General features: G+C 36.4%; 1 protein-coding gene across 2 annotated transcripts in view; it reads right to left on the reverse strand.

Moving 5' to 3' along the window:
* KCNH8 (potassium voltage-gated channel subfamily H member 8) overlaps positions 1-12,203 on the reverse strand; it is a 381,516-nt gene extending 369,313 nt beyond the window's left edge. The window contains exons 1-2 of one of the 2 annotated variants that reach the window (XM_050777427.1): positions 12,049-12,203; positions 11,610-11,800 (exon numbers count right to left, since the gene is read on the reverse strand). In XM_050777427.1, the coding sequence (XP_050633384.1) occupies positions 11,610-11,685 (76 nt within the window). In that variant the 5' untranslated portion in view covers positions 11,686-11,800; positions 12,049-12,203. Of the gene's footprint in view, positions 1-11,609; positions 11,952-12,048 lie in introns of those variants that run through there. The other variant, XM_050777425.1, reaches the window with a different exon arrangement.
* Between the last annotated feature and the right edge of the window lie 598 nt (positions 12,204-12,801).

The raw sequence follows: 12,801 nt of genomic DNA on the forward strand, positions 1-12,801 counted from the left end.
AATTGAAATCATGGAAAGCAAAACTGCTTGTTAAGGGGTCAGGTACTGTATGATTTCATTAGTATTACATATTAAACAAAGGAAAATTGTAGGCATAAAAATAGATTAGTAGCTGCTATGTACTGGAAGTGGGAGGAGGGTACTGACCTTTGGGGTCGAGGACGCTCTTCTAAATCTTGACTGTGGTGGTGGTTACATGATTGCATATATTTTGCAAACTTCAATGAACTGTACACTTAAAAGGAGTGATTTAATATATGTAAATTATATGATTACAAACCCTTACCAAAAAAATGAATAAATGAAATTCATTTGGAAGAGCAGTCCTTTGATCTAAATGAAAAGTCATGCTTCAAAAAATATGTCCAAGATACCTTCTACAGAATGAATCATAATTTTTAGGTACAGTCTTCTTAAATCGATTACTAGTTTTTAAAAAAATGCTGATGCTTATTCAGCAGATTTATGCATTCTGATTTTAATGTAGTCAAGTGATTTTAATGTAGTCAATGTGGGCACCCATGACAAATGTAAATGTCAGCATTTTCTCCCAGTTATCTATGCATCATCAATTTTCTTAGAAACGAGAATTCAATAATTCATTAAACTTATTTTTCATTTTTGTGAGGTCATTGAGGCCAAAAAGGTTTATTGTAGGATTTTTTTAATACCAAAGATACTGATAAGTTCTAAATATATTGCATGTATACATACACTATAATTTCCCATATTTCCAACTGACTCCACTAACTTGTGGACTGGTAACCTTAGGCCTCTCACAAACTATGAGACATTACTAGTTCGTGTACAATGTGCATGTTGTTATGGGAAAGGAGATGATAGATATAGATACAGATATAGATATAGATACAAATGTTTTGTAACTGAAAAGTGTTCAGGTACAAATGTTTTGTATCTGAAAAATAGGTGATATTGCTGGGCGTCTTTCAGATTTAAACACACATTGAAGTAAAAACTATATTCACTACACAAACATCTGAGACACTATTAGATAAGGCCATAGCCAAAACTATAAGCCAATCAATCTTGGCTCTGTTTTCATATATACATATATACCATATTATATATACACCATATTATATTTGTGTGTACATATATTTTTACATATGTATCTCTCTATATATATTCAGCGTAAAAGTCCTATTAATGGAGGGAAAGTCCAGCAACATACCAAGTAACTTTTATTGAAAGGATGCAAAGATAGTTCAATATTATAAAACCTGTTGAATTCATTATATTAATTGATTCAATAACACAGAAAGAATAGCCTCGATAGATAATAAAAAAGGCAATTGACTAAAAAGGCTAACAAAATAAGAATACATTACAAAGTCTTTTAATAAAGCACAAATATATAATAAAATATTTACCTCTCAAATGACAAGCCAGACAACACTCATTAGAAAAACAATAAAATAATTCCCCTTAAAGTTAAGAAGGAGAAGGGTTTTCTTTATGGCCACCATGTTTTAACGTTGATCTAAAAATGGCCAAAACAATTAAACAAAAGGGAAAAAGTAAGAGTTGCAAAAATTAGAAACAAAAGGCAAAATTTTTATTATTTAAGACCAGTATTATTTCTTATCTGAAAACTTCAGTAATCCAACACTAAAATTATTACAAAGGATAGGAGAATGTCAGTAAGTTGGCTGGTTAAAAAAATTAATAACATATAGAAGTTAATTTCCTTCAAATAAACAAACATGATTGAATTAGAAAAAGCAAACCAGTGAAAGAAAACTTTCTATTTTACATAGAAATTGCAAAGATAAAATTACTAGGAATATTATAAGTACAAAATGTTTTACTGAGAACTCCCTCAAAAGGTGTAAACAATAAAACTACCTAGTAAGTTTTTGAATATGAATTTTCAACATCACAAAAATATCATATTTCCTATAGATTAGTCCATTAAAAATACCATCAGGATTTTTTTCAACTAGAAAATTTGATACTTAAAGTCATACAGACTTCCAAATAAGTACAATTAGTCAAGTAAAATTCTGAGAACAAAATAATGGAATAAGAATTTTAAGAACATATCACAAATATTCTATAATTAAAATTGTAGTACTAAAATAGACAGAAAATGATCAGTTAATATAATAGGATAGAAAGTCAAGAAATAGAATTACATAGAGAATATAAAATATGATAAACTAGACATTTCAAATTAACATAAAGAAAATGAATTGCTGAATAACACTGTTAGGAAATCTGTCCAACTCTCAAGTCTATAAACTCTGAGGATAGGAATTTGAAACTAATATAATTTAGATCCTTGTATTACACTCAGGAGATTAAATTACAGAACTTATTAATGGAGGAAAAAAATTGAATACTTAAAATAAAACTATAGTAGAACATACAGGATATGTTTTAAAAATTATACACCTACTATGTATCCACAAAAATGAAAAATTAGAAATAATAATAGTAATTTCAAAATAGGGAATGCCTCTCTAAGTATGACACAAAGTCTAGATATCATAACAGGGAAATTTATTAATTCATCTATATAAAAATCAAAAGACCAACCAAAACTGGGAAAATTTATATAATTCATATTACTAATAAAGTGTTCCATTTTTAAAACTATATAAATGGCTCAAATATGTCAAAAAAGGGAAAAACAACAATTCAATTAACAAGAGACAATGAATATAAACAAGTAATGCTCAATAAAGCATTTAAATATCTCTTAAACATATTAAACAATTCTGAACTTCAATTATAGTAAACAAATGTACATTAACAATCACAAGAAACCACTTTTCATCCATTAATTTAAAAACAATTCAAGTGATGACATAAAGAATGCTGAAAAGCTATACAAATATTAGCCATTATTAATATCTACCAAATAATTGTATAACTTTTGACTTGCTAGAACCAATAATATATAATATAAGTACTGTACAGATAAGAGGCCTAGGTTTTTATCAATGATGTATCCTAAAACCTAAAACTACACATTTGTTGAGAGAGAAGGACAGGCTCATTTTCAGATGACTGAGATGTAGCCTAACCAAAATTGTACCAAATTAATACAACACAAAAGCTCCTTCTCATTGCCCCAGGCCCAATATCCTCCTTCTTTTCCATAACTCATCGAATCACAGAAAAACATTTATCCAGACGTTAAGGTAAAAGCCTTGCCCAATTTTACCTTCTACTTTATTCTCTCCATTGAAGGAATAGCCAGAACACCACGGGTAAGAGCCATCTACTTCTTGTCAAACTGGATATTTGACATTTCAATAAAATCTGAACTTCTCATGTGGATCCTTTTTTCCAGAAAATCAAATAAAACATGGTAAGACTGGTAAGTGCTCTGGTCTCTGTTCCCTTTAGTTCAATAACTGGAATAAGAGATTCATTTGGACTGACAAATACAATAAAGATGTCTGTCCAAAACACTTAATAGTATGAACAAAAGAAAACCTCTTTAAAAAAAGGCTTTATAGACTTGAGAGTTGGAGGGCTAACTACCCTTACTTCTTCCTGTAAGTTCATTGTGGAGAAAAGGTAAACTATTTCTGTTAAAAGACGTCAACAGTACCTGACACTGGAAAATACATTCTTCCAATAAAAGCAGACTCAAAATACATGGAAGAATGTCCTCTATATGACCCTAACAAGGTAAATATCCAAAATGACGTCACTATAATAGCTACGAGAATTAGAATATCTTCACAGAGAGATTAACCTCACAGCAAAAAGAAATCACAGGAGAGTAATAAAGTCAGCAAATTCTAAGCAGAAAAATCTCAAAGAAAATGGATTTCCTTTAAAAAAAAAAATGGACAGTAGATTTTCTTTGATGAGCAAAACTGCTTTGCACAGTGAATGCATTTAGTAGTTCCAGTTATGAGTCTTAAACACCAATTTTAAAACATCATTTAAATGACAAGTATTTAAAGCATAATACATCCAAAGGGGAACAAACAGCATACAAACTAGAAATGGCTAAAATATTTAAAGAAATTTCTTCTTCTTTGCAAGAGCTAGAAACTAGAAACAATACCACAAACCACCCTAGTCTGTTTATACTTGCTATGCAAGCACATTTTAGAGGCAGTATGATATAGTAGAAAAATCACGGGCTAATAGGATATAGTAGAATTCTGAGTTTGAATTTTGTCATCTTTGACTCAAAAAGTGGGTGTTGCCTTCCACCTTGCTGGGTTATTGTGTTGTCGTAGGAACAGAAAAAGGACCAGCACCGTACACAGTATGCATGTAGACATGCCCAAGATGATAGACACTACTATCACTAGAGTTTGTAAAAGAAAGTTGTGCTTGAACCACGTGAAAATAAGAGGGTGGAAGACAGTCTAGTATTATCTCTCAAAACTAAAGGTAATCATGCAATAGTGAATAAAAGGAACACCAGGTACCACTAACGGGAGATAAAGATAATTAATATACAGCCCTGGCCTTCAAAGAAGTTGATATTCTTTTACTCAAAGAAATATTTACTGAGCAAAGACCATTTCAGCTATAAGTCTAAGCAATGGGAATAATGACATAGTTAAGGCTTCAAGGAGTTCATGGTTGAGTATTAAAATTTGAAAGCATATAATTATAGCACATATAAAAGCTGATTACAGGAATGGGCAAGGCCATGTGGAAGTATAGAGGAAATGTCATGTAACTTTACTGGGAACCTCAGAGAAGGAGTTTGATAGAATGTAATCTTTAGGATGGATCTCGAACAAAAAACATCTTGTTCTTCAAGTGAAAAGCAGAGTCCCAAAACCATGAAAGAGCAGGGAATTTAGAATTCTGAGTGTGTGTGTAGCCTAGGAGACAGTGGTTGGAAAAGATTCTGCAGAATCATCTTGGGGTCAGATGATGCTAAGGACATTGGATATTATCCAAAAGGTAGCAGGGAGCCAATGGATGGCTCTAAGCAGGAGTGTTACATGATTAAGTGGTACTATTGTTTTTAATGGAAATCACTCTGGGAACAATGGAAACTGAACAAGTGGCAGTGGAAGAAGGGACTGATGGTCACAGTGGTCTAGGTAGAAAAAGGCTGCAATTGTGGAGATAAGAAAAAGGGATCAAAATTAAAACAGAAGCAATAAAGAGGGAATTGAGGGACCAAATTAGGGCATTTCTGCAGTAAAATATTAAAAATTTGATAATTAATTAGATGTGTAGGCAGTCAAGGCCAACTCAGATTTCCAGCTTGAAGAACTGGATGGGTGGTGATGCCAATAATGAGTCTGGAAAACATAAGAAAACAAAGAGGTTTCAAAGGCTAGAAAAGATTATTAGTTCATTTGAGGGCATGTGGAGTTTGAAGGGTTTATGTGACAAAGATGGTTGTATTAACAACCATAAAGGAAAGCAAAATATATCTTCCAGGGAATTTATAATTCAATAACTATATTTGACTGTTTACTGAAAAAGCTCTTCAATTGCTCCAGTTGCTAAATACGAACTATGTCATAGGTAAAGTTGAAGTCTCATCTTTGATGTTTGTATTTTGGATTTTAAACACAGCATTTAGACAAGATCAGCAAATATACATTGCCAGGGTGAAGTATACTATCTTTGTAGCAGTTCCAACTCTTTACCTTTTACTGTTGGGATTTCTCCAATCAACTTCACTGGCACTAATTCCAGCAAACCCTCAATTCTTTTTCTCGACCATAGGCATAACTCTAGAGTAACACAGGGGTAAGCTGTCCTGGAGGAGAAGAGTAGTCAGCTATGCGGTGAGAAATAAATCTATCACTTCCCTAAGAGAAAGTTAACTCCCTGGGAGAAAGAAACATTCCTAAGAAAATGAATACATCAACTCCACTGCATTCTATGGAACCTTTATTTTAAAAAGCATTATTAGAAGAGATAGTGAAAAGAAACATTCCAAGTCTAAAGTTGACATCTACTGTAGTGTGCTTTAGACTGTAGAACATGGGAAGGTTGAGTGTTTTGGGAGTTTTTTAACCAGACATAGATGGCACCATAGTTTTTTACCAAAATATTGATCTATCACTTCCAATGGCTTATTATGACCAAACACTCTGGGTTTAAAGATCTTTTATGGCTAGTCTAACCTACTTTCCATTGCCCTCTTACCTCTACACTGACCTCTTAACACCCTTTAAAATGCCTGTTATTCTCACTAAAGGCTCTTTCTAGCCTCCATGACAACTACTGTACAAACTGGCAAATTAAATAGAATATTGTTTTTGCACTTATCATATATGATATGATCATTCCCACCCAAAGTTATTTATTATATGAAGCCCTTTCAGATGATTCCTGCATAGAAACTATTCCTCCCTCACCCAAATGTGCATAGCCCTTTGTCTGCACCTTCCAAATTACACTTATCTTTTTCTAATCTATATTATGGTAATTTGTGCATGTTACATTGCCCCATTTAAGAAAAAGATAGTCCTGATTTATTCCAAAGATCCTAGCATAATGGCTTTGTGTATAGTCAGTATTCATTGAATATTACTAGAAAAATGATTGGGCCAGGTGCAGTAGCTCACGCCTATAATCGCAGCACTTTGGGAGGCTAAGGCAGATGGATCACAAGGTCAGGAGTTCAAGACCAGCCTGGCCAAGATGGTGAAACCCCGTTTCTACTTAAAATGCAAAAAAAAATTAGCCAGGCATGGTGGTGGGCGTCTGTAATCCCAGCCACTCAGGAGGCTGAGACAGAGAATTGCTGGAACCCAGGAGGCAGAGGTTTCAGTGAGCCGAGATCGCGCCACTGCACTCCAGCCTGGGCGACAGAGTGAGACTCGTCTTAAAAAAAAAAAAAGAAAAGAAAAGAAAAAGGAAAATGATTGAATGAATGAATAAAGTACACATTTCTTTAGAGAGACTGTGCCTCTTCCAGAAGTATGTTGAGTCTAAGATATCTCAGAAATTAGTAACTCAGGATCCTCAATATGCTTCTGGAAAGACTTTTTGTCCTTTGCCAGTCTCATTGGCCAGAAGAGGTCTCATACCACAGCCTTTGGGATGAAAGTAATGAAAAATGTTAGAGCCTAGAAAGAATATATCGTGGACATAATTTCAATTTTCAGCATATTACATATCCATTTTCTCTATATAATAATGCCAAAATTGTCTGATGTTAGCTTTTAAGACTGTGCAATACAACTTTTCTTATTATTTGTGTATCCCGCGAAGCAAAAGAAAATCATTTCGGTAAAGATATAAATCCAATTCCTGTAATTCGAACACTTTCTTCATTGTAGTGAAGTTATGAGAACCCCTATGATAAGTCCTTTAGAGGGCACAGAATTCATCTACAAAGTCAAGAGTATGATAATGGGTACATTATCCTTCTCCCTATGCTTCTAACATTAAGAGGTCTATGTACCTTGATGAAAGCAAAAAGATAAAAAGAAAAAACCACTGAGAATTTCCTCTGTAGAGGAAGTATCTCAATTTTAACAAATTTCTTTTTTCTTTTTTTTTTTTTTTGAGACAGAGTCTCACTCTGTCACCCAGGCTGGAGTGCAGTGACATGATCTCAACTCACAGCAGCCTCTGCCTCCTGGGCTCAAGGGATTCTCCTGCCTCAGCCTCCCAAGTAGCTGGGATTACAGGTGCTTGCCACCGCACCTGGCTAATTTTTGTATTTTTAGTAGAAACGGGATTTCTGTCTGCCAGGCTGGTCTCGAACTGCTGGCCTCAAGTGATCTGCCCGCTTCGGCCTCCCAAAATGCTAGGATTACAAGAGTGAGCCACTGCGCCCGGCATCAATTTTAACAAATTTCTTTGGACCATTTCAAACAGGCTATATACAAGTGCATAAAATATATGCAAATATTAATGAGTTTCTAAACAACTATTACTTTGAATACTTTCATTGGAATCTTCTTGATGGAGTCCATGGGGCTACAAACTTCTTTTAAAACTTAAATTTGTGTCTTAGTAACCCAAAAGGGAAGAAGAAGTCTGGCCATATTTTGATATGCCTAGAAAATGTAGGCTAACCCACCATTATGTTTGAAAATGGATACTTCCCTCTGAAAGCTTTGTATCTTTTTTAAAAAGCTGTTTTTCTCAAATGGTATCCTGCGACAAACAACTGTACTAAAAGCACTATTTTTTTTCAAATATAAATATATTGGTATATTTTTTTCAAATATATGCCAATGTGTTCCCTTATTATACTTTGTCCAAATTAATATTTATTTACTTAAAGCAAAAGTCTAAACAGAAAAGATTTCTTAAATTACAGTAAATATGTTAAAAAAAAAAAACTATGTAGAAGTGAACTAGTTGCAGGCCATATCATTAGGAGTGTGTGTGTAGTGTATATGTGTGTGTGTATGTCTTAGAGTGGTACAAGTGAGTGGTTTTTGCTATATGTAATAATTCAAAGAAATTCTTTGGAGTTACTTTTACTTTTTCCCCCTAAATGGGGTATATGTTTTTAAGATTTCTAAGGTTCTTAGTTTTTCTAAGTCTCATTACACTTCAGTTAAATACAAACCATAGAATATATTTCAAGAGTAAATATATTTAGTGTTAATTTTATATAAAAATATTTTTTTTCAATAATGGTTGCAAATTACATTGCATATCAGAAAAAATAGCTTCAATTAATAATCCACAAATGTCTTTCAATCCTGACAGAGCTCCCTTTTTAAATATTAAAGAGAAGAAATATTATAATATGTAAAATAATAAAGTGTCACTAAGTTATAAAATGTATTATTAACTCCTGTTATTTGCCCTGTGATAACATCTCAACTGATAAATAGTAGGAGTATATTATAGAGTTTTATGTTGTCATATATTTATTTTTCCTGGGAGGATTTTCAGATGGTGTCTTACATTGTTTTATTATTTTACAATAAAATAAATCAATAAGGCTAATAATAATACTGCATGTTGGGTACGTTAGCAAGGCAGTTTGCCAGGGTTGTTGTTTTTTCTCTAATTTTTTTCATAAAAATTGTACAAAATAAAATAAGAAACTAGCATGACTGTAAAACATACTTCACAAATGAGGTAAAAATTATACCAACTCAGCATATTACATATTGAGTATAATTAACATTATTCATTTTCCAACAGTTTTTGAGTAGGTGGCAATTTTGTAAATTTAAAATTTGTAAATAGTTTTACTCTGCAAAAGAAAATAAATGACACCAGCTATAAAAATCAAGAGTAGGAAGGATTATCATAGGAAAATAGTTTCAGAGACAGTAATTACAAAACTGTATCAACAAGAAACGATGGCATAAGAAGATAAAGTAAATAGCTAGCTGGAAAAATGGTATGCCCATGATTCTAATGTACCAAAATTTGTGGCTAAAATTTTGTTTAAGGTATTTTAAGTTTCAGATTATTCAAGTCATCCTGAAATTCAAAAAGAAAAAAAAAAGAAAGGAAAAGAAAATGAGAAAAGAAAACCCTCTTGAATTGAGTGGGGTTTCTTGGGAGGAGAGGTGTTCACCAAATGTTGTAAACAAAATCTTGCCAAAGTCAACCTTTACATTACTTATCACCTTCAAATTTGTTTCTCTGATTGTCAGATTTCATGCAAACTGGTGCCCTCCAGGAATCCCCCAGACGCTGTGGAGCACAGACCAAGTATGGTCTCCAAAAGACTTTTTGATTCTTACTGTATTAAATACAGGTATGTCAGGATGGTCTTCTAAAATAAGGATTTAAAGTATCTAACCTATCTTATTAACATTAATGTGTAGCCAACACAGAAAAAGAACTATTCACAAGTACATCCATCTCTCCCTACATGCCCTCCTGCTTATCATGCATATCACTATAGTCAGAGTCAGAGGCCAAGATATTTCCATGCTGATGATTTAAAGCCCCTCTCATTTGCAACTGATATCTGAATGTAACACTGTAGTAATTCCCACGGGGGAATTACTGTGCTGGGATGATTCACTACACATTACACTTCATTCAACTTTAAATGGCAATGAGATAAACAATTACCATTTGCCAATTACTTCATTTTCAATAGACACATTCAGGGTCAATGTCTACAGCCTTTTAGTTTTGGATGTTCAACTTCAAGAAAAAACATCCACATGAAACTGATCAGTAGCTCAGGTAATGAATAGTAGTACCCACAATCATGCAGGGTGAAATACAGCAGTGGTGATTTTGTGTGGAGCTTCAGTGGTGTGGTAGTGGCAATGGCAGGGGCTTGAAGTTTTCCTACAACATTAATTACTATCATCTAAAAAAGACATAGGTAACAACATTACACCTCATACATAACATCTAACACATTTAGAATATAAAAGGGGAAAGAAAGAATGGCTAGATGTAAAGATAAAACACTTAAGAAGTGACCAAATATCCACACCAGCTACCATGATTAGGCTAGATGTCAAAAATAAAAACTGAACAAAATTAAAGTAAGTGATTCATTTCTCTCTCATGTAAACTTTTCCAACTATCTGTGAAAAATAAAAGTCCAAGACTTGGTTCCCACCCAAAGATAAGATTGTGTATTTAGATTACTGGAGAGGAAATGAAATTAGCATTACTCTCCCATATCAGCTCCAAGAAATATACAGAGTAAAAACAATGACACTGGAACCACTAAGAAGGACTTTAGGATAAATGAGTTTCTCTGAGTCTCAAATAACAGAAAAATGGAAGACAGTGCACAGAGGCAGGATAAGCTAGAAAAAAGATGAGGATATTCGTAGTGAAACCAACTGAGAGTATTTGTTAGGTTTGGTAGTGCAGACTCCTAATTACAGGGTTAAAGCCAGCTGGGAAGATCCACAGGGTCAAGTAGAGAGCTTGAGAAGCCTGAGAAGGAGTGGGGACCTGACCGTGGTCCTGAAAGAGAACAACTTGCAGATGATACTGAACCGTCTGCTAGCAACCACACAACATCCTATGTATTTTTTTCCTACTGTAGCTTAAATGAGCTAAATGTCCAATAATATTGGACCTCAAAAAACCTGAAAACTTTCTGTTATCACCAAATCAGTCATTATTCATGCCCTTCCTGAACAGCCTCTGCTTGAGTGTTAGGCTCATTTCAGGATTAAGAGAGACGCTATTTTAGCTCAAAAGCAGGAATCAAGGTTCTGACAAACTCACAACACTTAAAATTCTACAGAAAGCTTACACTTGGCAATCCTGCATTTCTTAAACTCAGTAAATCATACCTATCCGAAAGATATCACGGAATGAGGCTCCAAAAAAGAGCACGCCAAGCTCTCCTTTCAATCTAGGGAGACTTGAAACTCTAGAAAGGTAAGGTACACCGATATTCCCATTTTCACCTCAGAAAATTGCAACCAATTCCCTAAAGATACACCAAAATGCAGGTCCCATAGTGAATACGGGCGTCGGTCTTTCCTCAGGCTACGTTTCAGTTCTTACAAACCCAAGAACTCAAGAGAGCCAACTATTACACCAATACAAAGTGTTAATACTACACCAAACCATGAGAGGACAAATTTCTCCCCACAAAAGATACCTTGGCAAGAACAGAAGAAAATTCACTCTGCTGGTGCAGAAGGGAAGGTGGGAGCAAAAGTAATGTGTACGAGAAAAATCAGTCTCAGAAAATGACATACCACTCGTCCAAGTGTAAGACTTACGTGTTCCGTCAAAACGGGTGGCGATGGTGTCCAGGAAGGTGTTTTGCGGCGCCAGTAATCCTTTCATAACCGGCATTTTTCCAGCGTGGTGTGAAATTCTCCATCAAAGTTTGTCCAGAAGGATGGTTCGAAAGGAAAGTGCCAAGAAGGGAGAAGGGGAACCTGATGACGGCAGGGAAGGGGGACCCGGCCTGACGGCGGGGCCGACCAGGGGAAGTGGAAGGATGGAGGGAGAGAAGGAGAGAGTTCCAGCCGCCCTGGCTGTGGCAAGAGCAGCCCCGAGAGCGCTCCCCGAGCCCGCCCCGCACCTCCAGGCTCAGCCCGGCGCAGGCTCCCTCTCCCGCCCCCTCCACCCCCGCCAGCTGCTGAAACCCCCCCACAGTCCCTCCGCGGGCAACAGTGCCCGCCAGGCGCCGCCGCGCGGTGCCTCGCCCCCCACCTCGCCCGCCCGGAAAGAGCCGGCAGTGGCCCGGGGCGCCGCGCCCTGACCGACGTCTCTGGGGTCTGGGAGGGCGGCGCTGAGAGCTGGGAGAGGCGCTGAGCCTCCCGGTCTCCAAGGGGCGCCAGGAAATGAGAGCGAGCGCAACTCCCACCCCCCGGGAGCCAGTGAACAAAGACCCCTTTGTTCCGTCTCCGTCCCACTCCCGGGGAGACTGGAGTCCCGTGGGTGTGGTATTGGAGAAAGGGAGGAGACAGGTCGGAGCAGGTATCCGGCCTCGGCCTGCAACTTAGGAGGGGGAGGCCCCCCAGTGGTGTCCAAGGGAGCAGAGGCAGCCAGGAGCCCCACGGGGAGGTGGCCCCCTTCCGGAGCACCTGCCATTGAGAGCCCACGCGACAGGGGCAGGGCAACCCGAGTTAGTTGTGAGGCCCATGCCCAGTCACTAGGGTCTTTTAGTCCAGGAAACTGGCCCCGATCTCCAAAAAGGGGTGCTTCAGCCCTTCTCCCCTAATTGCCATTGGCCTCCCCAAGCCATCCCAAACTTTAAAAAAGAATAGCCTTTTAAACGAACAATGGATTGTTTCACAATCTCCGGTAAAATGTAAATAAAGCATTTCTAGAAAAGTTTGCTATTTTTATTAATTTGCAAAATACCACGTAAGTAAAAACAGTAAGGCTGCCTTCCAAAAATAGTTTCAAACACAAATCCCCTACCCTGTCCCCCTTTTCCCCAGGCCCCACTCCCCAAGACTG

The sequence above is a fragment of the Macaca thibetana genome, chromosome 2 (assembly GCF_024542745.1).
Source record: "Macaca thibetana thibetana isolate TM-01 chromosome 2, ASM2454274v1, whole genome shotgun sequence".
NCBI classification, from domain to species: domain Eukaryota; kingdom Metazoa; phylum Chordata; class Mammalia; order Primates; family Cercopithecidae; genus Macaca; species Macaca thibetana.